Raw genomic sequence first — 22889 nt, 5'->3', positions numbered from 1 at the left:
TCCTCTCGGGGCTGCGCGGGGAGGCGCCGGCCGCCCGTGGAGTGGCTGCGGGGTGCTCGGGGCTTAACTGAATTATAGAGCGGGTCGGGAAGTGTCTCTGCGGCGTTAAGATCTCTGCCTGCGGAATGGGGTGGTAGCGTGGGACAGCTGCTGGATGTCGTGGTGAGGCTGGGCTCCCTCCGGGCTGAGAACGCGACTTTGCCTTTTCTGTTACCTCTTTAGATCACCGCTATAGGCGGTGGTTCCTTCTGCCCCAGTTTGCTGTGGGGCTTTGGGCAAGTGTGTCTTCCCCTTTCTGAGGCTCAGCTTCCTTTTGTAAAATAAAAGTGACCTCCCCGGTGAAAAACGTTGTCAAAAGTGTGCTTATTTTTATAATAAGCGATGCAGGTAGAACTATCTACCTCTGCAGCGCTGCATCTCATTGTAGCAAGGGGGGGGGCTGCAGTCTTTTCCCAGGTACATAGTGGTAGGATGAGAGATAATGGGTTCAGGTTGCACCAGGGGATGTACAGGTTGGATATTAGGAAACATTTATTCTCAGCAAGAGTGATGAAGTAGTGGCACAGGCTGCCCAGGAAGGTGGTGGAGTCGCTGTCTCTGAAGGTGTTCAAGAGCCGTGTAGATGTGGCGCCTAAGGATGTGGTTTAGTGGGCATGGTGAAGATGGACTGATGGTTGGCCTTAGTGATCACAGAGATCTTTTCCACCCTTAGTGATTCTGTGATTTTCATGGCTTTTCTCGCTCACTCAAAGGCCCTTCAGATCTTAGAGATGCTCTGTATGTTATGTGCTGGTGTCTTGTGTTAATATTATTCTGCTGTTACATGCCTGTGTAGCTTCAGTGTATAGGTTGAGGTGCTGCTGAGGAAATAACATGCTCTGATAACAATGTAAGTAATAATTAAATACAGCATACTATGTAAAAACAATTAAAAGCCTGTTAGTTGGGAGTGTTTCCATGCCACTCACCTAGGTAAATCTGGCATGTCAAGTATTGTTTGATACACAGCTCTCATATGAGCTAAACATCTTATTTCAGGACCATTCTCTTCCATCGTCTATTGACATTGCTTGCTTCCTTGTTCACAGGAAGTTGATGAAGTGGATCATGGTGTTACTAGCCAGCTGGTTGCAGATTCACAGGAGACTCACAGCTCGTGCACAGAGAAGATGCAGGTTCCTGCTCAGTATAGCTGGAGTGCTGACTGGAGCTTTTGGGTAATGTTTTTTCCCAGTTTGTTCCTCTGTCTATATCCATGTGTTTACATACTAGCTTTATAATCCCTTCTTCTCAGGTTGCTTTGTAGTCATGAATTAGTGAGATGTTCTCCACCTCTGTAGCGAGGTAGATAATTCGTCATTATCAGTTTACTAAAGTGTAAGCTGACACTGAGAGGGAATGAGGTTGTTTACCTGATGTCATGTATCAAGTTAGTGACAGGACTTCAGACCTCTGTGCCCAGTCCTGTCTCCCAGTTCCTTGCATGGTTCATGAGCCTATCCAGTGTCCCTATGCCTTTAGAAGGGTACTGTTGATGCTTAGTCTTGGATAAGCTTCCTTTGTATTTCTTTCTTGCTGGGTAAGCAAGTGTTTTTCATGAAAGTAGACTAGAAAAAGAATTTGTGAGTAGGAAGGGCAAAAGGGAGCAGATGGGGGGATTCCGTTTGCTATTCTCCAAGGTGCTGCTTCAGTGGAGATTGTAGTAAGAAACACTGTCTTTAACACTCTATCCATGCTTTTAGTGATTTCTTTGTGTTTTGTTTTTTTTTCCCCCCAGTATCTTGACAGGGGGTAAACTTGTAATTGTGGACTTAACAATGTGTTTTACTGTTAGTTTAATGGATGGGTGGTTGTTGGATAGGAAGGGGGAGCCCTGTATGTTGTAAGCAGCAACAGATGTGGCAACACCTGATCTCATGAGATGTTTGGATGCCTTTCCTCCAAGATTTGACAGTGTGACTCAGATTCTGCATCAGGTGACCTCAGAGTGAATTGATGTGCCTTAGCTTGTGCACAGGGACATCCGCTGGACCTTCACATCGTCCTGATGAGGTCATCAAGGTGTTAGTTGTGCTAAGCAGGTGAAAGATTAAAGGCCATAGGGAGTCAGTAGCAGAGCTGTGACCAGGACTGTGAGATTAGTTTTCTAACTCTTTTTTTAATCAATCTAATTTGTGTCTTTTTATTGCTTTTCAAACGGAGTGGATGTTCTCAGGGTTGAGAACGCTGATTTCACACCTCAGATCCCAGTATATATACTAAACTTGAGGTTTCTTTGAGTGGAACTTTCAGGCACATATTTTGCACTTCAGTACATTGTGTGTCCTCACAGTGCCATTTTCTGCCTGCCCACAGCTTCTCTGGAGATCTGGATTCTTCAGTGCTCTGGCAGCCACAAAAAGAAGTGGGAAGTGTTCTCTGGTGTGTTTAAAAGGTTGCCATCTGCTTAAGATTTATACTTGAAGGCCTCGGTATTTGTTTGAAGTTCATGTTTATCTGGATAGATAAATATGACCTTGTACTTAAGAGGCAGATATTGACACAGTTCTCTTGTAAGGTAGTGCTGTGGCTTGTGAAGTTCTAACAGTGCTGTTTACGGCACTGATTAGTTTTAGAAAACCTCTATTGATCTGTTTATAGGAAGCAGTGCTACTCATTTTCTTAGCCTCAAGGGGACTTAGAAGTAGCATTAGACAGAATGTTGCAAAAGGAAAGCAAAAAAAGGTGTCTGCATCTTCTAATTAAAACGTTATGTCATTGGCATCTTTCCCTGCTCTTCTAGACAGAAAATGTGTTTTAATAACTTGCATAGTTGATGATCAGCTGCTTAAGTATACAAACAAACCATTAAAACTCCCTGAGTACTGAGTCACAGTTGATGTGTAGGTGATAGCAGGGAAGGCAGCTTGCTGCAGTGGGCTGAGTGTGTGTCATTAACACTTTACTATGGATGATCTTAGTGTCATGTGGCAGGTTTGGATTTATTACTCTCATTCCTACCTTTGAGTCAGTAAAACTAAGAAATTGTTACAGTAGCAGGATTAGCCTACAGTAGTACCTAGCTATCAGCTTTGTTGCCTGGCTTGTTTGCTTTCAGACACTTTTTTTTTTTTTCCCCTGAGTATGTACTGTTGATTCTTTGATGGAAGCCAAATGTCAATGTTAAAGCCTAACTGGTTTGACTTCAATTTTTCATGGATTTGAGTGGGAGTAAACTGTTGTGCCATGCCTCTGAAAGTCAGGCCAGGTATCATTAATTCTCTGTATGTGCTGTGAGCACATGCAGTTAACAGCAGACTCTGATGGGAGCCTCTGGGTTATAATCTCTCTCTCCTGACTATGGTGAGTGGGGAGAAGGAAGAGTAGCAGGAAAGAAGAGAACAGAACAAACTTATCCTATTATGCCTTTTTTTTTTTCCCCTCTCTGAAAAAAGAACAGTCTGGACAGCTTTATTGGAAAAAATGCGAGAATGAATTTTCCCTGTTACTGTAGGCAATTCTTAAATCTGCAGCGCTTTGAATCCTTTCTATGAGATTTACAGCATTTAGTAGTGCTTACAGTGCTTCTTTGAGGATATCATTTTCATAAATAGCTTTTAAAATGTTGTTTTGAGAATATATATATATGGTGTTGTTTTTTTGTTTGTTTGTTTGTTTGGGGCAGGAGTCTGTTCCCCAGCTAGACTTTTGTAATCTCATGGAGTAAGAAAAAAGCTCACTTGGAAGTTTCATCTGAGGATTTTCCCTCTTTACTGGAACCTGTAAGACTTGCATCTATTTTTGATTATGTAGTTCTGGCATCCACAGGTAGAAATGAAACTTAACTTCCAAAGACTCTGATTGTCATCATCTGGAAGTTTTATCTCAAGACTGAATTTATTTTTTGTCACCCTTTTTACATTCTTCGTGCTGAAATATAATTAAGTTTAACATCCTTGGAAGAAGAAATCTGTGGAAGTCTTGACTCTTCCTATTGTGATGAACAAAAAGATAAAGATGGACAAGAAACTAGTGAAAAGGATTGTTGCATCCAAAGTGAGCATATTCTGTCTGGGAACTCTGTTTTCTATTAATAAGCAGTAAAAGAAAGTTTATATGTGCATATCATAAGAAGAATGCCAGTGGAAAGAAGGAATAAAAAAGTAAGTCCTTCCCTTGTCACAAAATCTTTGGTAGAAAGAGTTGTTGAAATCAAATAGGCATCTCTCTGGGAAATGCTTTTATATGGGAGGCTTGTTTAAGAGCTTGGAAACGTGAGTGCAAGAGAGGTGTTGTGAAGAAAAGTAGTAAGAGGTGTTCTGAAGAAGAAAACTTGAATGCAATATAATGTTTAAAGAGATGGTCAGTGTGAAGGCGTGTGACAACAGTAGCAAACGAGTGATGCAGGGAAAAGTTAAAACAGGAAATCTTTTATTTTTCATAATACCAGAACAAGCAAGGTTGCACAAGACTTGGAAAAGGATTTTGAAATTTGGCAAGTGTGGATGTAGTTGATACAAGGAGCTAATCTATGGGAGTGTGCACGTACGTTCCCAGGAATACAGTAAACAAACTCAAAGCTGTGCAGGAGGGATGCAGATACATACATAACATCCAAATGATCATGCGTTGCTGCACAGATGTCCACTGATATACTCTGGGGGCTGAGACTGGTAAGAGTTAGATGAAGTAACTAGAGATGCAAAAAATAGTTTAATACTCCTTTCTATGCAGACTCATGTTCACACTAGGGATGGATTATTGGGCTTCTTGTATCAGTAAATATATTTTGGCTGTTCCGTATTTAAGGAACATCTCCAATGTTGTGTACTTGACATGATACTTTCTTTTTCTAAATAAAGCTTTCTGTTCATCTGTACCTCTGAATGCTTGGCTTGTGACATCAGGGGAGGATTTTTAGTTGCCTCATTATTTGCTGGTATGAAGCATTCTGGTGAGGAGAATAAGAATTAAATGTAGATCTCTGAAGAGAATAAAAAATCTTAAGCTTATGCTGTTTTCTTCTGAAGCGCCATAATGTTGGTACAATTAGCTCTTGCTTTACTTCTAGCTCTTTTAGTAGTGTTGACTTACCTGAAATCTCTAGAATAGATGCTTTTAACCCTGTGATAACACTGCTTATACAGAGGCAGCATCTTAAAAGAGCGAGAAAAAGGCAAATGGTATTTCTAACTAGCCCTTGAACATTGTTTATTAGGTTTGTGGGGTTTGTTTGTTTATTTGGTGGTTGTTCCCCCACATTGCTTATTTTCATCCTGGGAATCTCTCTTTGTTGTTGATGTAGCTCCAAAACGAGCACTAGAATAGATCTGTCTGCCAGAAAGTTTCAGCCTGTTCCGAACAAAGTCTGGCAGTTAGTACCCTGTCCGAATATGCCTTCCCCAGCCACAGTGGTTTAAAGCTATATCCAACATGTACTGTTACACTCATCTGAAGAATTAACTGCATAGTTAACAGATCAGGAAGAAAATACTTCAGATTCATGTGATCTATTTATTAGGTCACTACAAACAAAACAATTGGAAGAGCAGCATCATTTAGGAAATCAATATAGTGTTGGTTGAATTATCATATCTTTTTAATGAAAAGGAGCCTGGCAGTTTGAGGAGTGAAAGCTCTAAAAGAGCTCTAAGAGACAGAAGCTCTTCTAGGATCCTTTCGGAAGGGAAGAGAAATAAACAGAACCACATAGTGTGTGGTTGTGCAGTGCTACATTTAAGTCATTAGCAGCGACTAGTGGAGAAATCTCTAGGAAGTGTATAAGAAAAAAATCAATCTGGAATCTCGTGTAGGTGTTTAGATGATTTGGGACACATACTTCCCTTTCTAAAAGCATAAAAATGTTCAAGATGAGTAAATGGTTTTGGTGTTAATGATGACTCTGGAAGTCATGCTTTGTCTCATCCTATGTAACAGATGGTTAGGCCTCTTTATGTAAAGTCTCATTAGTGATATCAGCCATGTTTTAGAAATTACACGGAATAAAAGTGCTTTCTGAGTAGTGCTTCCTGAAAATTGCTTGTGAAGTCAGTAAATTGGGATTTTCTGTCACAGATTTTAAGTTTGATAATGTAGTAACCGATACGCAATCTGATCACAACACACCTGTTCTCCTCCCCTCCCTTCCACCCTAATTTTCCCTGAAATTCAAGGAAATTAGAGTCATTCAGAACTTCAGCTTGCTTGTAGAACTTGTCAGCTCCTCCTGTTTTCTGCTATTTCTGCCCAGCAGAACTCAAGATATCAGCCCTTGTTTAGAGTGGAAGTCTGTGATCATAAATTGTGATCATACAGAAGCTTACGTAGCTCTGCTTAGCTTATACTGACATAAATGTCTTCTGATAGATGACACTTTACATTCCATTTTATATAAAGTTGAAAAACTCTTCTCTCCTGGTGAGATGATTCGATCAAATCCAGTAGCAGCTCTTAATGTAGCAATGGGTACAATCTGCATTTGATTTATGAGGCAGAAAAGGAAGTCAGATATATGAAAAATATTTTTAGGGTGAATTCAGTGTTATTTTTCATGCAACTTCAGATGCAATAGGGCTACTTGTTGGCTAAATGAGATGACCAGTGTAATTTACAACATCATAATTCCTGTAGTATTCTGCATTCACTATAGCATAAACTACAGCAATTTACATAGTCTAATACACTTCTGCAATCTCTCACTATTGTCCTAATCCAAAATATTTATATATCCTTCTATGACTTGCTGAAAAGCAAATGACAAAGGTCAGTTAATGCATCTGTGCTAAAGGAAAGCAGAATTAATCTTTTAAGAAGTCATCACCTTTTTTTCTGACTTGTATTTTGGGACTACAACTGAACTTGTATACAAATTGTAAGTGCCAGAGTCCAGTTCTGGCAAAGTAAGGGAGCAACTGAAGTATGAGGGGGAAAGGATTACTTGAATGTTGTAGTTACATCTTTTGTAATCAGGAAAAAGTACAGACTGACAAACTTCTCCTAAACCAGAAAGAGGATAGGCACTTAAGACCCTTGTCAATTTGACTTTTATTGGTGTACTGGGGAGACAATGTGAAACATAGTCTCTAGAAGAAACATTGTAGGCATAACTTTATTACCAGACCTGAAGAAGTCATTGCCAGTCAATGCAATGTGTTGATGAGGATGCTGAATATATCAGATCTTGCCTCCTGGAAGCTAAAAGCACGTTGGGTTTCTTTTCAGAGCTGACAGAGGTATTTTTTTTCTATGGAGTCTAAGAGTCCAAATCTCTTGAACCCTTTGCTTAACCTTCATCTTTAGAAATCAAACTGTTCGTTTCGTGTGACCTCAGATGTTTTGTAGTAATTATATAAGTAATTATAGTTGAAACTGAAGTTCCCAGCCTTATTGTGAAGTGGGTCAAACTTCCATACTTAGGTGTTTAATCAGATGATAATCAACAGGAAATGAATGCTCTTAAATTTCTTTGTACTCATGCTGCTTCTGAGGTCTGAATCACACTGTTATCCAGTATTTGGCAATACCTTTCTGAGATCATTTTAGATCCTCTTGTCTTCATATGAGAAAGAAATTGCCAGCAAATATTTTCCTTTATAGCTTTTCCTCTCAGTGCCTTGCTGCTCTTATAGAACCTTGAGATTCCCTGTGACGTGTCTTATCTTTGCCTTGGGAAGGCAGAAGAGTTGCCTTGTTTTTCTGGTGAAACCAGTTCATGCTATTTACTCATGCAGCTGATCTTGACAAGGGGACTGTGTGCCATCCAAAGCATCACCTCCCTAGTAGGTGCACAAAGATGAGTGCTTAAGAGCAGTGTGTATCTCTGGTTTGTAAAATGGCTGGGAATACGGTCCCATTGTATTCAGTTGTCTTCTCCTGCAGGCATTTAGATTTCAATCTGGTTGTTAGAGTGATAAAAATGTGCTGAGATCAATGTTTTTTTTCCTCTCAGTTCCCTCAGTAGCACTGTACTAGGAGAGGGATCTCACTTCTGTGAGTCATTAGCTGTATCTTCAGCCAGGTGCTCAAGGGTATCTGCTCACTCACAGCCTAGACTCCTACACAGTGTCACAGAGTCATCTGCCTCTTCTCTCGTATCTTTGAAACCTTGTGTATATTACAGTAGCTTTTTGGACAGAATGTTGAAGCTGGGGATGCATGGCTGATATGTAGCTAAAAAGGGCTGTGCAGACCCTCCATACTTCAGTGGCTTGCTGGCAGCAAATGATGTTCACAAGCAGCCCATCTTTTTCTCCACAGTTGGGTTGTGCTTCCAGAATGTCCCTCTGCAGATTAGGAAGGGAGGTAGTCAAAGCCTGACTTCACATCATTACTTGCAGAAATGCAACAGGCAGGTCCTAGATGGGATGGGCAGAAAAGCATAGGGAGCACAAAGGAAATGGAGTAGTTGTGGGCCTACTATTCCCCTTTGGGAGCAGGTGGAGAGCCCTGTTGGGCATGCAGAGCCCTAGAATTTCACAGCAGCTGTTCCGTGCCTGCGAAGAGCTGAGCTCCAGGCAGCAGTGTACTCATTTTGGCAGCTTGGCCCTGTGTGAAGCATGCCTCAATCTTCTCCTCTGATCCTCTGGAGCTCTGCCTGAGGAGGCTTCTTAGCCAGGGCGTGAAGACTTAAAGAAGCAGGCAAAGACTGGGTGTTGTGCCAACCTAAGTTTGGTCACATACTGAGTTAAGTGGTGTAGACATGGTCTGTCTTTAAGAGTTGTGTGCAGCTGGTGCAGGGACTATAGTTGTCTGATGCGGAGAGGAGGAGCACTGAGGACCAAGTGCTCCTTTCAGAGTTGATGTTTCCCTGGTGATGGTAGTTTCCTCTGCTGTCCCTTTTGGGACTTCTGTGAACTTGAAGTGACCTATGCAACTTCAGTCTGCGTTCCAAAGTCTTTTTAAGATTATGGTCATTTCAGGCTGGAGCTGAGTAGCTTTACATGAATCCCCTCTGCTGCCCCACTCCCCTTAAGGTTTGACTTCTTTTTGTAGCGTTTGTGTGCTAGTTCTGCAAAGCCAGTGTGTTTCTGCCCATTTTCCCTGCTGGTGTGCGAGCAGAGGCTGGCAGAAAGCTAACTAGTGCTGCTGGCTGGTGTCCAGTGCTGGCTCTGAGAGAGTGGGTGAGGAGAGCTGCGGAGACTGCCTGAGTGTTGGCCAGGACTTGCGTGGACTGGGCTGCAGTTAGCTAGAGGAGGAGGTATGTGTAGGCATGCACTTCTTCTGCCTTTACATTAGCTTCATGCTTCAGTCAGCTTTATTTCTGAAACTGAACATATGCTTTGCTCCTCGCTGTACATGTCAGACTTGAGACTTTGCATCCAAATCAGAGTAGTTATGAAAGTACATTGGCTTAGGAAAGTGATATAGTTAGAAATAGTTCAGAACACTTACTTGCATAAAGAAAATACTAAATACTGCAAAGCAAGTGCTTCAGAGTAAACGTGGGATATTTTCAATCTAAACGGTGTGGTTGTGTTTGTTTTGTTTTTATTTTTATTTTTCCCAAGGAGAAGTTTATAGTGTTCCTTATGATAAGAGGCTTTCTCATATTGATAAGAAGGCATTTCCATCTGTAATGTGTTCCCAGCAGGCTTTGTTTTTTGTGTGCTTTGAAGTGTATTTCCTTTTGTGTTGGCAAGATGTGTTATTCAGTAGGCACTGTTCCCTTTGGATAGCGGGCTCTCATGAAAACTAGGCTCCGGTCTGGTAATGTGCATAGATAAATTGCTTCTTTATTGAGCAGAAAATAGAGCCCTGTAAGGTTAAATACGGACCTTGTTAGAGTAGCTTTTTGCTGAGTCCTAATTCCCTGATACATTGTGGTTTGTGAAACTGAGCTGATTCTGAAAGGAGTCCTGAAGGAGGAACTCTGCAGAGATCTTCAGGAGTTCTAAACTGAAACACTTTGTTTCAAGGTTCTTCCTACTGTTCTTTGGTGGTTGTTGGGGAGGGGAGGGGATGGGTGTGGTTGGGAAGAGGAGGAGAAGTAGGAAACTTATCTTTAGTTGGCTGTGCATCTTACAGATGTGCATCTGTGAAGATCTTTTATCCCCCATTTCTTAATATCAAACCTTTTGAGTTGCCTTTCTGCTTTGGAAGGAAGCCAGATTTCAATTTTTATTTTTTACTAAAATTGCAGCTTGGATTTATTCTTAATTGTGTAGCCTGGCATTAGCAATGTAGTTTGCAGTAACTTGTGTGGTGCTAAATTTTCTTGTCTGTGGGAACTGTAGTTGTGATGACTTTGGTTTTAGACTTTGTAGACTGTTTTCCAAGCTGTGCTCCAACATGATCTGATATTTATATTGTATAGGCACCGATCAAGAGCAAGACAGAAGGTTTCATGCTTGAAAGGAGAAAGTGGCTGGTGAAATGCAAGAGATAATCAGACCTTTGTGAGCAGGATTCCAGGCCAGCTGTGTTCATATCACACCGCATGGTAAACAGTTGAGATACAGCCTTCCTCTTCAGTAGTCAAGCAGAGCTGCTTTTCAGACGTGACGCTTTAATCTGCATCAGGTCCACAAGGGATTGATGCCTGCAGTGGAGCTAGGAAGGGCTGGACTGCTGTTTGAGATGTGGTGCAAGTGGGACATAAGTGGGTGAACTGATGAGGCTGGAGGACATAACACAGAGCTTCTAATGTACTTGACCCAGTTTTTAGTCTTGCTCAGAAGTACCTAATTCAGCCAGTTTGATGACACTGAATATTTTTCAAATACTTCTTGAGAGTTTGTCCAGTATCATGGAAGCTCTCCATAATGAAATGCCTCAATTTTCTTGCTATGTGGAATTTTGGAAGCTACTCATATTAAGCAGAAAAAATCAATGATCTGTCTCGTTTTTCCTGTGCCTGTCTTATACTTCACTAGAAACTATTTAATTTTACTAACACTTACTTTACGGGGAACTAGGTACTGCCTTTAGCCTTGCTCATGGTGTCTTAGTTGTTTTTTTTAAAGCAAATACCTAGAAAATAACTTGAGTACTTGCTCATAATCTCTTTTAATATCCCTTCTTTGAGATGTTACATGGTGTATTTCCAACAGAAGATGCATACAGCGCAGTGAATTTCTCTGCCTATACTCAGATGCTATGGAAGGACAAGACTGACAGTGATTTGTTCTCTGCTCAGACACTAAGAAATTTCAAAACCTGTTTCTCATTCTGCCTCTGCAAATAAGAATGGGGCTGGTCCACAGAAGGGGACATAACGACCCAGCGGAGGGCCACGTGTCTGCCAGTAGCTCAGAAAAAGAATGCTGTGTGCTTAGGAAACTCTTCTCACCAGAGAAGTTGAGTGTGTGAGGAAAAGCATAAGATGAATGCAAGTGAAATAGTTTAGGCTCCTTATACTCTTCTTCCTTCCCATTGTGATTGAGCTAGTTTCCATTTCCTTGAGAGCATGGGATTTTGTGGGGAGCAGATTCCTATAAATTACAATGGTTGAGGTGCCCTAGCAACTTGCTTTTCTTCTTATTTGATATGAATCATATGACCTATTAATTAAATACAACTGTGTGGATAATGAGGTAAGATCAAATAGTTCCTTATTTAAAAAAAAAGTAGACTCTGTACACATTGTGTCCCAAAGTGCACAATGTACTGTACACATCACAGTAAGTCACCTGAAGTCCTGTGACTAGTCCTTTCACTGTGCAGGTTTAATATCTTTGTTAGCAGCAAGTTACTGCTAGTAAAGCTTAAGAGCACTCGATAATTTGGACGTCATTTCTAACCCAAGATTTGTCTCTGATTCTGTTAAGGTCTGATTAGTGTAACTGGATCACTGTAGAGGTGTGGATCTGTGCTATTTGCCCTTGATAGAGTTAATATAGAACAAGTCTGACATTCAGTGCATAGCCTCGCACTCATTTTCAGAAGAAATAAAAAACCGTCTTAGGATCTTGGAGACATAAGAGAATGCAGTCGTCATGTGAACATGAGCTTCCACTGTGTTGCTGTGCCTAATAGCAAACATGAGCCCTGGATATATGTGTTTGACGTGACTCCTGCGATGTTGTGTGTATCTCAGTAACTTACAGCTAAAGAAGCAAACTGAAAGTAAGAGAGAATTCAGTAGAGCATGTAAACAAGTCTGAAAGAAAATCTTCCTGGCAAGAGATTTGAAAAACTTAATGTCTTCCAAAAGAAGATAGAGGGTAGCTTGCTTGCAGCCTTGCCAAGATGAAGGTAACATTCAATCTATAGCTAGGATAGATTCTCCACCAGTGGAGATACTTCTTATATCAAAAAGATAAAGTGAGTGTGTAATTTTTTTTTTCTTTCCCAAGAGGAAATTTAATCATCACAGCTCCAATTTTAAAGCAGGGGTTTTAACACAGTAAAGGTATGGCTTGTGCTTTGTAGGTTAGATTGGATGGTTCTAATGAAGCTTTTTAGACTGAAGAAATGACTGTACTTCATAGATGAAAATGCTTGTTAGCCTCAGTGGAGGGACCGCTGCCCAAATGTGCTATGGGAATTGTTCCATTTTTTTATAGGTAAGTTTTGCCTGTATCTGCTTTGGAGGAAGTGAAGTCCTAGTTTGCTTGCCTTCTACTGCTAAATGAGTCTTTTGTTCAGGGCTGTTGACATAGGTAGGTTTCTCATAGCCTAATGAAACTTTAGACTTGGGAAGTTTAGTGTTGGATTGCTTTTTATATTTCTCCCTCTACAGATAAGTTTCAAAAATATTTCTGACTTGAAGCGCTCTTTGTATAAAATTCAACTCCTTTCCCACTGTGTGTTGTCCTCCTGGAGGCTTTTACTCTTGATGTTAAGTAGAATTTTAGATAAAGTGGAAGAGGAGAAAACAGTGCATTCTTTAAGAATGCAAATATTTTACCAAGGATAACTAATGGCTCTTTTAATGTGCTAACGTAGGATTAAAAAGTAATTTATTTTCACCCACACCATGAAACTTAATAGGAAAGTGTAGGTCAAGTTTGTCTGTATTTGGGGAATAGCACATCGGGTGGTCTTTAAGAGAGGTGGATAGCATTAAATCTCCTTGCTTGTGGACTGGAGAGCAAAAGCAGTGGTTTCATTGGCCATGTTTTGATGCTTAAGTGAGGCTTCTGAACATTAAAGGAGAAAGTCAGGCAGCTTGTTCATGGGCTTATTTGGACGTATGACCTCAAGCACGTGACAATAACTGTTCCTAGGACTGTGAAGTTCATTGGAAGCTTCTGTGAATCTCTTAAAATCAGGTGATGTCCAAGTTGTGTTACTCTTAGTGAGGTCATCTGACCTGTGCTCTCAGCTTTTTGTATTTACTTCTGCATGTCAAAAATACAGGCTGCAAATAGTCTGGTAGTATGTAGTTTTGTGGTGTTTCAAAATAAGGGCAAAATGTTAATAAAACATATGCAAAATTATTACTGTCATTAGTAAGCTTTAAAAATGTGTACACAATTCTGCTGAGATTGACTATTTGCATGCTTAGCAATATGTGCAAACTGTTTCCTGACAAGTAGCTTTTTTTGTGGTACCTTTGGGAGAGGGTTTAGCTTAATTTTCCTCCATGGTTTGCTAAATTATTTGCATTGTCCACACTTTGATGTTATAAGTGTGAAAGGACACTGTTTTTAACAAGCTTTCATCATATAAATAACTCAGGTTAGTCCTATTTAGGTTGACTTTATTTCTGGAACTTGACTTTATATAGTTGGACTCTGGTCCATTTCTAAACAAGGTGTGTTAATCTCTTGGTTCAATGTCTTCAGGTAGTGCCTGAACTGCCTTTATAAAACTTTCTGGATGATGCTGAAGAGCTTTTCTGCTTATGTTGTTGTGCAGATGTCTGGTGTACTTTGGGGCTTCAGATAAATACTAGTATGTTGGTGACTGGACTTAATGGTTTGCTTAGTGATCAAATATAGTGTGCCCAGAAATGCCTAAGATCATCCTGAGGCAAAGTGTTTGCCTGATGACTTATAATTAAACTTAGAAATATACATGTATTAAAAACTGCTGTTTTCCTCTGTTAAGCTCTATAGTGCAGCCTAATGTCAGCCTTACTTGTTTTAACATTTGATGGTATGTTTTGTAACCTGGAGGGACCTGCCTGAAACACTGCTGTGTTATGAATATTTTAATGGTGATATGAGAGGTGCTATATTCACATAAATGCAGATGTCTGTTTTCTTCTTTTGAAGGAAATTGGTATTGCCAGTTGTATTAAAAGTGCTCCTTTTGTTTCCAGAGTCCATTGACTGATGTCTTAATTACCAAGCCACATGCTGAGCGCATAATAATTACAGATCTAAGTGAGCTACTCTTCATACAAAATAAGGAAAAGATAAGGTTAAAAAGCTTCAATGTGCTCATTTTTCTTCTGCTGATTAGATAAGGATTTGGAGCAGGTTCTTCATAAACATTCTAAGAGCTCCATAGAAAAGTACAATTAATAAGAGTGTTTCTTATTGCTTATCATGTGACAAAGAACACTCATCAGTGGCAGCAAGGGATTCTCAGGCAAGTTGTAGCAGGTTTTATGCTCTAAAGAGCATTCCATTTCTAAGTAAAACTCAAGATTCTTGACGTTTGGATTCTTGTAGCTCTTGATCTGGCTTATTCAGACACTGGTATAAAAGTGTTTGATTCTGTAACATCTTGATTCTCTCTCCCTGATTCCTTTTGTATTGTAACCACAGAAATGGTCGATTTCAATATAGCTCAGTTCTGTTCAGTATTTCTCAGTTTTGAGAACGTTCATCTTCCTTTAAAGTATGGCCACATATGTCAGACTGGAGGACTTTCAATTTTCTTCTGTTCTCATGGCAGATGAGTTCTTTCCCTCTTCTCATATTTAAAGCAGTGTTATCGAGTTGGTGTTATTGAATAGGTTCAGACTTCGGTCTGACAGTTGTGGCTTTGTAATGTGTATCTCTGCAACTATAGGTGGAAACTTCACAAATTCAAAGTAGCTTTTAATTCTTTCCCATGTCTTCTTTTTTTCTTTAGAATAATTGGAAACACTCCTTTCTTGATGGGATGCAGTCATTGAATATCTGTTTCAGATGACCAGTAAAAAGCATGTGTTTCATAGTATGACATGACAAGGCCGAGAAACCACAGCTCATTTACATTAATAGATGACACGTACTCCAATAATACAACACTTGTAACTTCAGAAATAGCTGTAATAAAACAGTATAAGCATACAGCTTAGAGGACATGCCTAAGATAGCCCTGTTGGTTGCACCTAAAGTATTCATTCTTCCTTCTCTCCCCTTCTGGGAGAAGTACCTATTTTCTGTCTCCCTCACTGCTTTTTTCATTACAGTGCTCAGAATATTAGTGGACAGCAAGTGTGTGCTCTCTTGAGGTCAGACATAAAGATCTTCTGTTATTAGAGGTAATATGAGGTAATGTTTAGGAACTCAGTATCTTTTTAAAGCTAAACTGAGTTGGAAACTTCGTCCTTGGTGTATTTTATTCGCTTAAACATCCGTACTTGTGGCTTAAGAGTTGCATTCTGCACTGGAAAAGCAACCACGGATGTATCTAAAGGGTACTGACCAACTGATGTGCTGCAGGAGTGTGCCAAAACTGGGTGCCTTCTAGTAAGGTTATATGTCAAGTGTAAGGTTATATGGTCAAAAGTGGTTTTTCTGTCACCCTTCTTCCCCCATCCAGAAAATAAATAGCCACTGATCTCTTAACAGGAATGAGTTTAAGATATATGCCAAGTTTTAGAATGAGAAAGGTGCTCTGGGGAAGAATAGCAGCCGTATGCTGTTAAGATTTTCAGAAAAGCTTAACAAAAATCAGACTGTTTAAAAAACAAACAACAACAACAAAAAACTTGTATTGCTTGAGAGTGACTTCTGCCTGTCTTAGCTATAATTTGACTGAAATGCTGACTTACGCAACGTTTCATCAGGAAGGCCCTTAGAATAAGTGGTGAACATCTATTAGGGAAAAAATGAGACCTCATTATTAACGTACAATGAAAAATAGGGCTTCTAGAGCAGAGTTGTTTCTGGAGAACGTGTGGAGGTTTTTTCATTTGAAAGGGAGCAGGCACATTGATTTATAAGAATGAGAAGTTAATGGCCACCTGGATGAATGTCCTCTGCTGTGAGTTTACCACACAATTTTCATCTTAAACAAACTCTAGATTTTGATCTTATTTTAAAATGCATGGTGAAGTAGCTCAGGTCAGGTAATCAAGAAGTGACAGTGGTGCTGATGGTTGTACATACAGAAGGAAGCTTTGGCTTTTATTCCTACAGGTCTAGTTATAGCAACTAGCAAAAATCCCTTTTATAATAACATTTCAGTGGCACTCTAATTAGAAATTGGTGTTGTAGGTGGTATCCTTCTGTCCAGCTGGTGGCGTGTATGAGGACCTGATCTGCTCTGTCACCTCTTGTGCTGTTGTTTTGCTCTCTCTTCACTGAGTCTATGCTAGAACAGACTTAGCCCTGCAAGGGCTGTCTTGTTTTTGAGTGGAATAGGTTGACATTAAGCAGCTGTAATGCCTTATAACCAGCGTCTGGCCTCGTACAGCATGGATCATCCTATCCTAAATTCTGGGAGCACAGTCTTGCATAAGGGAAGATTGTGGCTGAGACATTGTCACATTTAGTTACCACCTATTCCTTATTGCTCCTTTGATGTTAATTTGATCTTTAAGATAAAGTTACAGATCTACTATGAAGACAGTTAATGGATGAAAATAAATCTGTTTGTTTAACCTTTTGCTGTTCTTTGTTGCAGCTCTCAAGTTCCACTTACAAATACAGGAGTGAGGAATTCAAGAGGCAGTTTTCTCATCTGCCAGATTCAGAGAGACTCATAGTAGGTAAGACAATGACACCAAAAGCTCTTTTGTTAGGCTGATAATTTCTGACTGCAGCTGTACCGAGGCTTTTTTTTAATGGCATATTTAATCTGTAGCTGAGCACTTTCTCTAAACTACTATCAAATACCTGTAGGGAAAGCCTGGCCCAAAGTCCTTTTGTGTACTGCCTACTTTTGAAAAAGGCACCCAGTTGTTTGGGTTGAGAAGTGAAGAAAAATACACAGAATCATCTGGTTCATCTGTATATTGGTTGAAAGCTTCTTGATTTCTTTTACTACTGCTACTTTTTACTGAGTGACAAAATACCCCCTGGAAGTGGTGAAGGTATGATTGGTGCATGTTAGCTGACAAGCTGGGAAGAAGGGGTTATTCTGCAGGATCATGGTGAGCACTTAGCCTGAGAGTGTAATATGCTTGTTTTGAATTGTGCAATGCAAGTGTGAGAACAGAGATAGAATTAAATCCTAAGAGCACTGGATTTGTTTTATGTTCTTTTCAGTGTGAATGACCGACTTGGTAACTCTTGAAGCATTGTAATTACTCATTTTCTATTCTTTGAGTGTGTGAAGAGTCCTCTGTATCTCTTTGAAGAGAAAATTAAGTATGGTTGAATTAGTTGTTATAGATGTTGTGAGGGAAGGTAGGAATTCTGTAGTTTACTGGCTTTGTTTTGAGGATACAAAGGCAAGGAGTGTTGTTTCATTGACCCAGTTAAGCACGCAGATCATCCGTTGCCTATAGCATTTCCTTTGCTTTCTGGAAATAAGCCTGAACCATTGCACTTGACACCTTGACTGGTACAGATTCCAGGACTGAGAGTGACATAGTGGGCACCTGCAATTTAAGACTCTGAAAGACAAGTACCAGCTGTATGTTTAGAAGACACAAAAACTGGTAATTGAAAGGAAAATAATTGATTATCCTTGGAAAACCAAAGACTTTTTTTACTGCCCAATATACCAAAGTAGCTTATCCATAGGCTGAGCCAGCAATGTGCCCTGGTTTCTAAGAAGGCTACATTAAGCAGAGTATTGCCAGCAAGTTGTGGAATAAGATCCTTCTCTCTACTCAGTGTGTTGCACCTGGATTACTGTGCCCAGTACAAGGCTTTACAGTACAAGAGAAACATGGACTTACTGGAAAGAGTGCAAGGGCGGCCAAGATGATCAGGGGATTTAGAACAACCTCTCCTCCAAGAGAGGTTGGGACTGTTCAGCCGGGACAGTTCACGGAGAATCTTTTTGATGTCAATAAATATCTGTAGAAAGAGACAATGTAGCCAGGCCATTTTCAGTTGTTCTTGATGCCCTGACAAGAAGCAGTGGGCAGAAGCTGGTGCAGAGGGGTTTCCTGTCTAAACATTGGGAAGCATTTCTTTACTATGTGAGTGACTAACTACTGGCACAAGTTGCCTGGAGAAGTTATGGAGTCTCCCTCCTTGGAGATCTTCAAAAGCTACCTGATATGGCTGTCTCTGCTTGAACAGGAGGTTGGATCTAATGGCCTGCAGAGGCCTCCAGACTTCCAAGCTTAACCATTCTGTGGTTCTGATGATATGGCTGCAGGAGTAGAAGTACAACTCAACTCAAAGTAGGAGTAGTGAGGAGCATGATGCAACGTGAGGTGTAGGGAAAGAGAGGCATCTGGCAAAGAGTTTTGGCCTATAATGTCTAACTTATTACTACTTTGTTTCTTTAGAACTCTACCTGCCTGTTTTGCTCCATGAAAAAAAAAAAATCAGAAGGTGACAAATGTAAAATTCTACCTCCTTTGCCTGTAGTGGTGCATTTTATTCCATTTTTATTTCTTGCCTTGCAGGTGAGCCTGTTTGTGCTGCCTGAGCATTGAGTAACAGCTGCACTAAGAGCAGGGCATTGTTTTTATACAGAAGTAGTATTGTAGCTGTTTCTAAAGTTCATAACTCATCTTTTGCAGCCTTCAAGGCAGAGAGTATTGAGAGGCAGTATATGCTTGTTGCATGCCACGTTCCTTCCAAGTTAATGAAAGAGAAATTAGAGCTTTCGCTTGCATAGAAATGGTTAAATCATTGTATTCTTTGTCAGCTCAGGAGGCAGTTACACTCTGAAATGTCTTCTGCATTTTAAAATGTTGAAGTTCAGTACGGAAGTAAGACGAAAGAAGATAGCATTACTTCCAAGCTTTGATTTGATGATCCTCCTTGCACAGGACTGATTTAGAAAGCAGTGGAGCAAATTCTGAAGCACAGTTTCAATTAACAGAGTTAATTGACAGTTAAATTATTTGGTAATGATTAATGTCAACAATGTAGCATTTTTCTATCAAAGTTACTACTTCATAATTTTATTTTTTTTGTTACTCTATAACATGTTGCCACTTAACTCTTGCATTTTCCATGTTAAGAGCTGTTCTTTTGCTTGGCTCAGAGGAAGATATCACAGGATTTAAACTCCTCAAAGAAGCTGTAGTTCATCAAAAGAACTGTAATGGTTCCTGCTCGTAACTTAACTGTTTTAAAAAAACAAATGCATACAATAACAAAAGAACTGTTCTGCTGTAATGAGCACTAATATGCAAGAGCTGCTCTGAAAGTAACACCACCGATTTTATTATGTTGGCCCACGATGTCAGAGGTGAGTGGTGTTATGGCTGAACCTTCCTACCAGTATTTTCTTACATGTTGTTGCCATGGGGCAGATGGCAGCAGAGGGGCAGTCTGACAGAATGGCATCTGACATGGAAGTGTGGGTGAAGCAAAGGTGAATTTCTCCATGTAGGGGGGAAAAAAAAAGTCACCTATTGACCTATTAATTGGCTCGCTGAATGTTTATGGAGACTAAACATTGAATTTAAGGCACAGTGAGGCAGTGGGTGACGCATTTCAGCAGTAGTGACTGCAGCATGAAATATGGTCCATGTTCTGGATCAGCTCATCAGTGTGAATCAACGGATTGTGACCAGGAAACTGTGTAGAGCTGAATATCAGCTTCAATGTATTAGAAACCATGGTAGCAATGTTGGAATATCACAAAGTTTGCACCAGGTGAATCCCGTGAGTGTTCACCCAGAACAGAAAGAACACTGTAAGCAATTTGTCAGGATCTGTTGAACCAATATGAAACTGAAAGTGAGTTTCTGGGTTGCATCATTACTGGTGTATGAGATATTGGTATCATCTATAAGCCAGAGTCAGAACTACAGTCTGTGGAGTGCAGGCTACCCAGAGAGGTTGTGGATGCCCCGTCCCTGGAGGTGTTCAAGGCCAGGTTGGATGGGGCCCTGGGCAGCCCGGTCTAGTATTAAATGGGAAGGTTGATGGCCCTGCACGTGGCAAGGGGTTGGAGATTCATGATCCTTGAGGTCTCTTCCAGCCCTGGCCATTCTGTGAGTGGTGACATATGAATTCCCCGTTGAAGGAAATAGTTTAAGATGCAGCTTCTGGTGAATAAAGTGATGAGTACTATATGTGTACTGTCTTCTAGGGTAGGAGAGGGATAATCCTTCTGGATATCCTGGAACCTGGACAAACTGTTGGTGCTGACTAAGCTGAAAGCTCTGACTTAGAGTCAGGCCAGAAAAGAAGAACATTGTAACATCAGGCCTCATACCAGTTTGAAGACTGTGGAGCATGTTCCCAATCTTGGCTGGACCATTCTGTCACATCCACTGTATAGTCAAATCTATAGATTTGGCACCTTCCAACTTTCATCTGTCCACACTGACATGGGCAGCATTTTCCTGGTAATGATGCTGTCACAGAACATGTGAAAACAGTAGGCCATCTCCTTGATGCACATTTTTGGGTGCAGCACGCAGGTTCTTGTTCATAGCTAGCAAAAATGCATAGCTAACTGTGGTGACTGTGCTGAGCAGTAGTGTTTTGTAGCTGAGAATTTGCTGTATCAAAAGTGTTGTTATGCTTTATAGCTGTTGTAATGCTCATGGAAATAAATAGAACGCATTAATTTTGGAGCAACCTACTTTCAAAGATCATATGAAATAATTCTATGATAATAAAAGGTTTAGACTCTCAAAATGGGAGTTTAAAGGAGTGCCACTAACTTTAATTTGTTTGAAGATTGTTGTTTATAAGTAGCATCTTAAGTTACTGGATCTGATAACACAAAAGGAGAAATGCTAACCTCTTCCTTTGTTTTGACATTGTCTTTTGTAGGTAGGTCATGGTGTTGCTTGTCACTTGCCCAAGCCTCCCAGGGGAGTAATTTTGTGCTAGCTCTGCAAGAAAAGAGGAGTATTTTTTTTGGATATTGTTTCTAGTATGGGTATCTGGCTAGTATGTGGATGAGGAAAAAATAGTAAGATGCTCCCATAAAGTGCTAGACAGTACTTATAGGTTTAAATAGGTGCCAGTCTTCCAAACAGAAAAGTTAGATGGAAACGTTTTGGTATTAGTTTCTGGAAGTCCTTAACCTCAGACTCTTGCTGCCTTCTCTATTGCTCCAGCACTTTGATTTTGGGCTTTTCTTGAATTTTAAACATGCACTTGAAATTTATTCATTTGGAATTTAAGTTCATGAAATTGTTTGGGCTTGTACATATGCTTCATGCATCCTGTGAGAAACTTTATTTCTACTAATTTGAGGGAAAATCCAGGAGAACGTTTAAAATTGTAGTGAAAACTTTGCAGATGCATATTTACCATTAAGTTAGTATGATGAGAGACTTCTGAAGTTCTTGCAACTTGGACAAGAACTGTATTCATCTTTTTGATGCACACAAAATAAAAATGATAGCTTAGAAAATAACAAAGTGTTCTTCTAAATAAAAAAGGAGAAACACTGATATCTGCAGTTGAACTCATTAAAGTTGTGTGTGAACAGATGCCTATTATATACAGAAAAGAACAACGTAACCTCTAGGTTGGAGCTTTCAGAAGTGGTTTGTCTGTCTGAACTTTCTTTCTGTATGACTAAAGGGAACTTTGACATTTATTTCCATATGCTCACTTCAGTACTGAGTGCTTCTGGAAGTGTTTGACTCTTCAGGCTCTTCATGAACATTCTCTCAAAGATTTAAAAGTGCAAGCAAATCCTCATATCTCAGTTTTGATCAGCAGGTATCTGATGATGGGTAATTGCATTCCAGATGAAAAATATTCCTTAGTAGGGATGTTTCAGCCTGAGGCAGTATCATAATAAAAACGACAGTCAAGTGATGAAAATATCCCCTGCCTAAAGAACTGGATTGCTTCAAGCTGTCTTTAATGTCTTACTTTGCAGATAGCTTTAGCTAGTGATAGGATATGCTCAGTGGAAAATTATTGCTGTACTACAATATATGAACTATTGTTACGAAGGAGTTGGTGGTATAATCTGTTATACTATAAATTGTCTGTGTATTGTTTTATTTAGGCTCTCTAATGCTTGACTGATGTTTGTGAATATTTCTCCTATGAATTCCTACTTCTTCTCTGAAAACACAGGATAAGACACAGGGGGTCAGTATATGGAATATTGTCTTTATACAGGTATTTTCATTGACTCTAACCTTGAGGTGTTCCCAAACAATGGTCTGGGTGCAACCCAATACAAGTCTGCCATCAGAGTTGAAAAGAGTGAAAGAAATGGATTTTGATTTGTATTGTAATACCATTATCTCATTTTAAGTTAACATGCTTGGGTATACTGAACTGCAGTAAGTGAGTAAACTTGCTCTTTCTATGCACAGATTATGCTTGTGCACTCCAGAAGGATATCCTGCTGCAAGGACGCTTGTATCTCTCTGAAAACTGGCTCTGTTTCCACAGCAACATTTTCCGATGGGAGACTACAGTAAGATTTCTTAGTGTACTTGAAGCCCATTTCTTTGTCCTTGTAGTATCAGGATGTAAGATTTGTTTGAGGGACTCTTATCCTGTTCATCTCATGCTGGGGCTATATCCCTGAGTGGAAATGCAAATCTGTTGCACCATAAAATGAGAGTAGTTTTGGAGATGTCTGTGCAGAAATAAGCCTGCTCAGTCATTCAGAAAGAAAGAAGAACATTTGGAAGGAACATTTGGAACATTAGGAAGACATTTGGCAATTGTTTTCTTCTTGTATCTTAAAGCTGATCTTTTACAGTTCTTTAATGATTTGCCTCGCCATATATATATATA

The 22889-nt window shown here is 40.0% G+C and overlaps 1 protein-coding gene across 1 annotated transcript in view; it reads left to right on the top strand.

The window, feature by feature from the left end:
* GRAMD1C (GRAM domain containing 1C) overlaps positions 1 to 22889 on the top strand; it is a 53183-nt gene that overhangs the window by 2046 nt on the left and 28248 nt on the right. Inside the window, exons 2-5 of the mRNA XM_031554962.1 lie at positions 79 to 162; positions 1089 to 1217; positions 16708 to 16792; positions 22460 to 22563. Coding sequence (XP_031410822.1) covers positions 79 to 162; positions 1089 to 1217; positions 16708 to 16792; positions 22460 to 22563 — 402 coding nt within the window. The remainder of the gene's footprint in view (positions 1 to 78; positions 163 to 1088; positions 1218 to 16707; positions 16793 to 22459; positions 22564 to 22889) is intronic.

The sequence above is a fragment of the Meleagris gallopavo genome, chromosome 1 (assembly GCF_000146605.3).
Source record: "Meleagris gallopavo isolate NT-WF06-2002-E0010 breed Aviagen turkey brand Nicholas breeding stock chromosome 1, Turkey_5.1, whole genome shotgun sequence".
In the NCBI taxonomy this organism is placed as follows: Eukaryota; Metazoa; Chordata; class Aves; order Galliformes; family Phasianidae; genus Meleagris; species Meleagris gallopavo.
The sequence above is the reverse complement of the archived record's forward strand: the minus strand, read 5'-3'. Positions and strand labels throughout refer to the sequence as shown.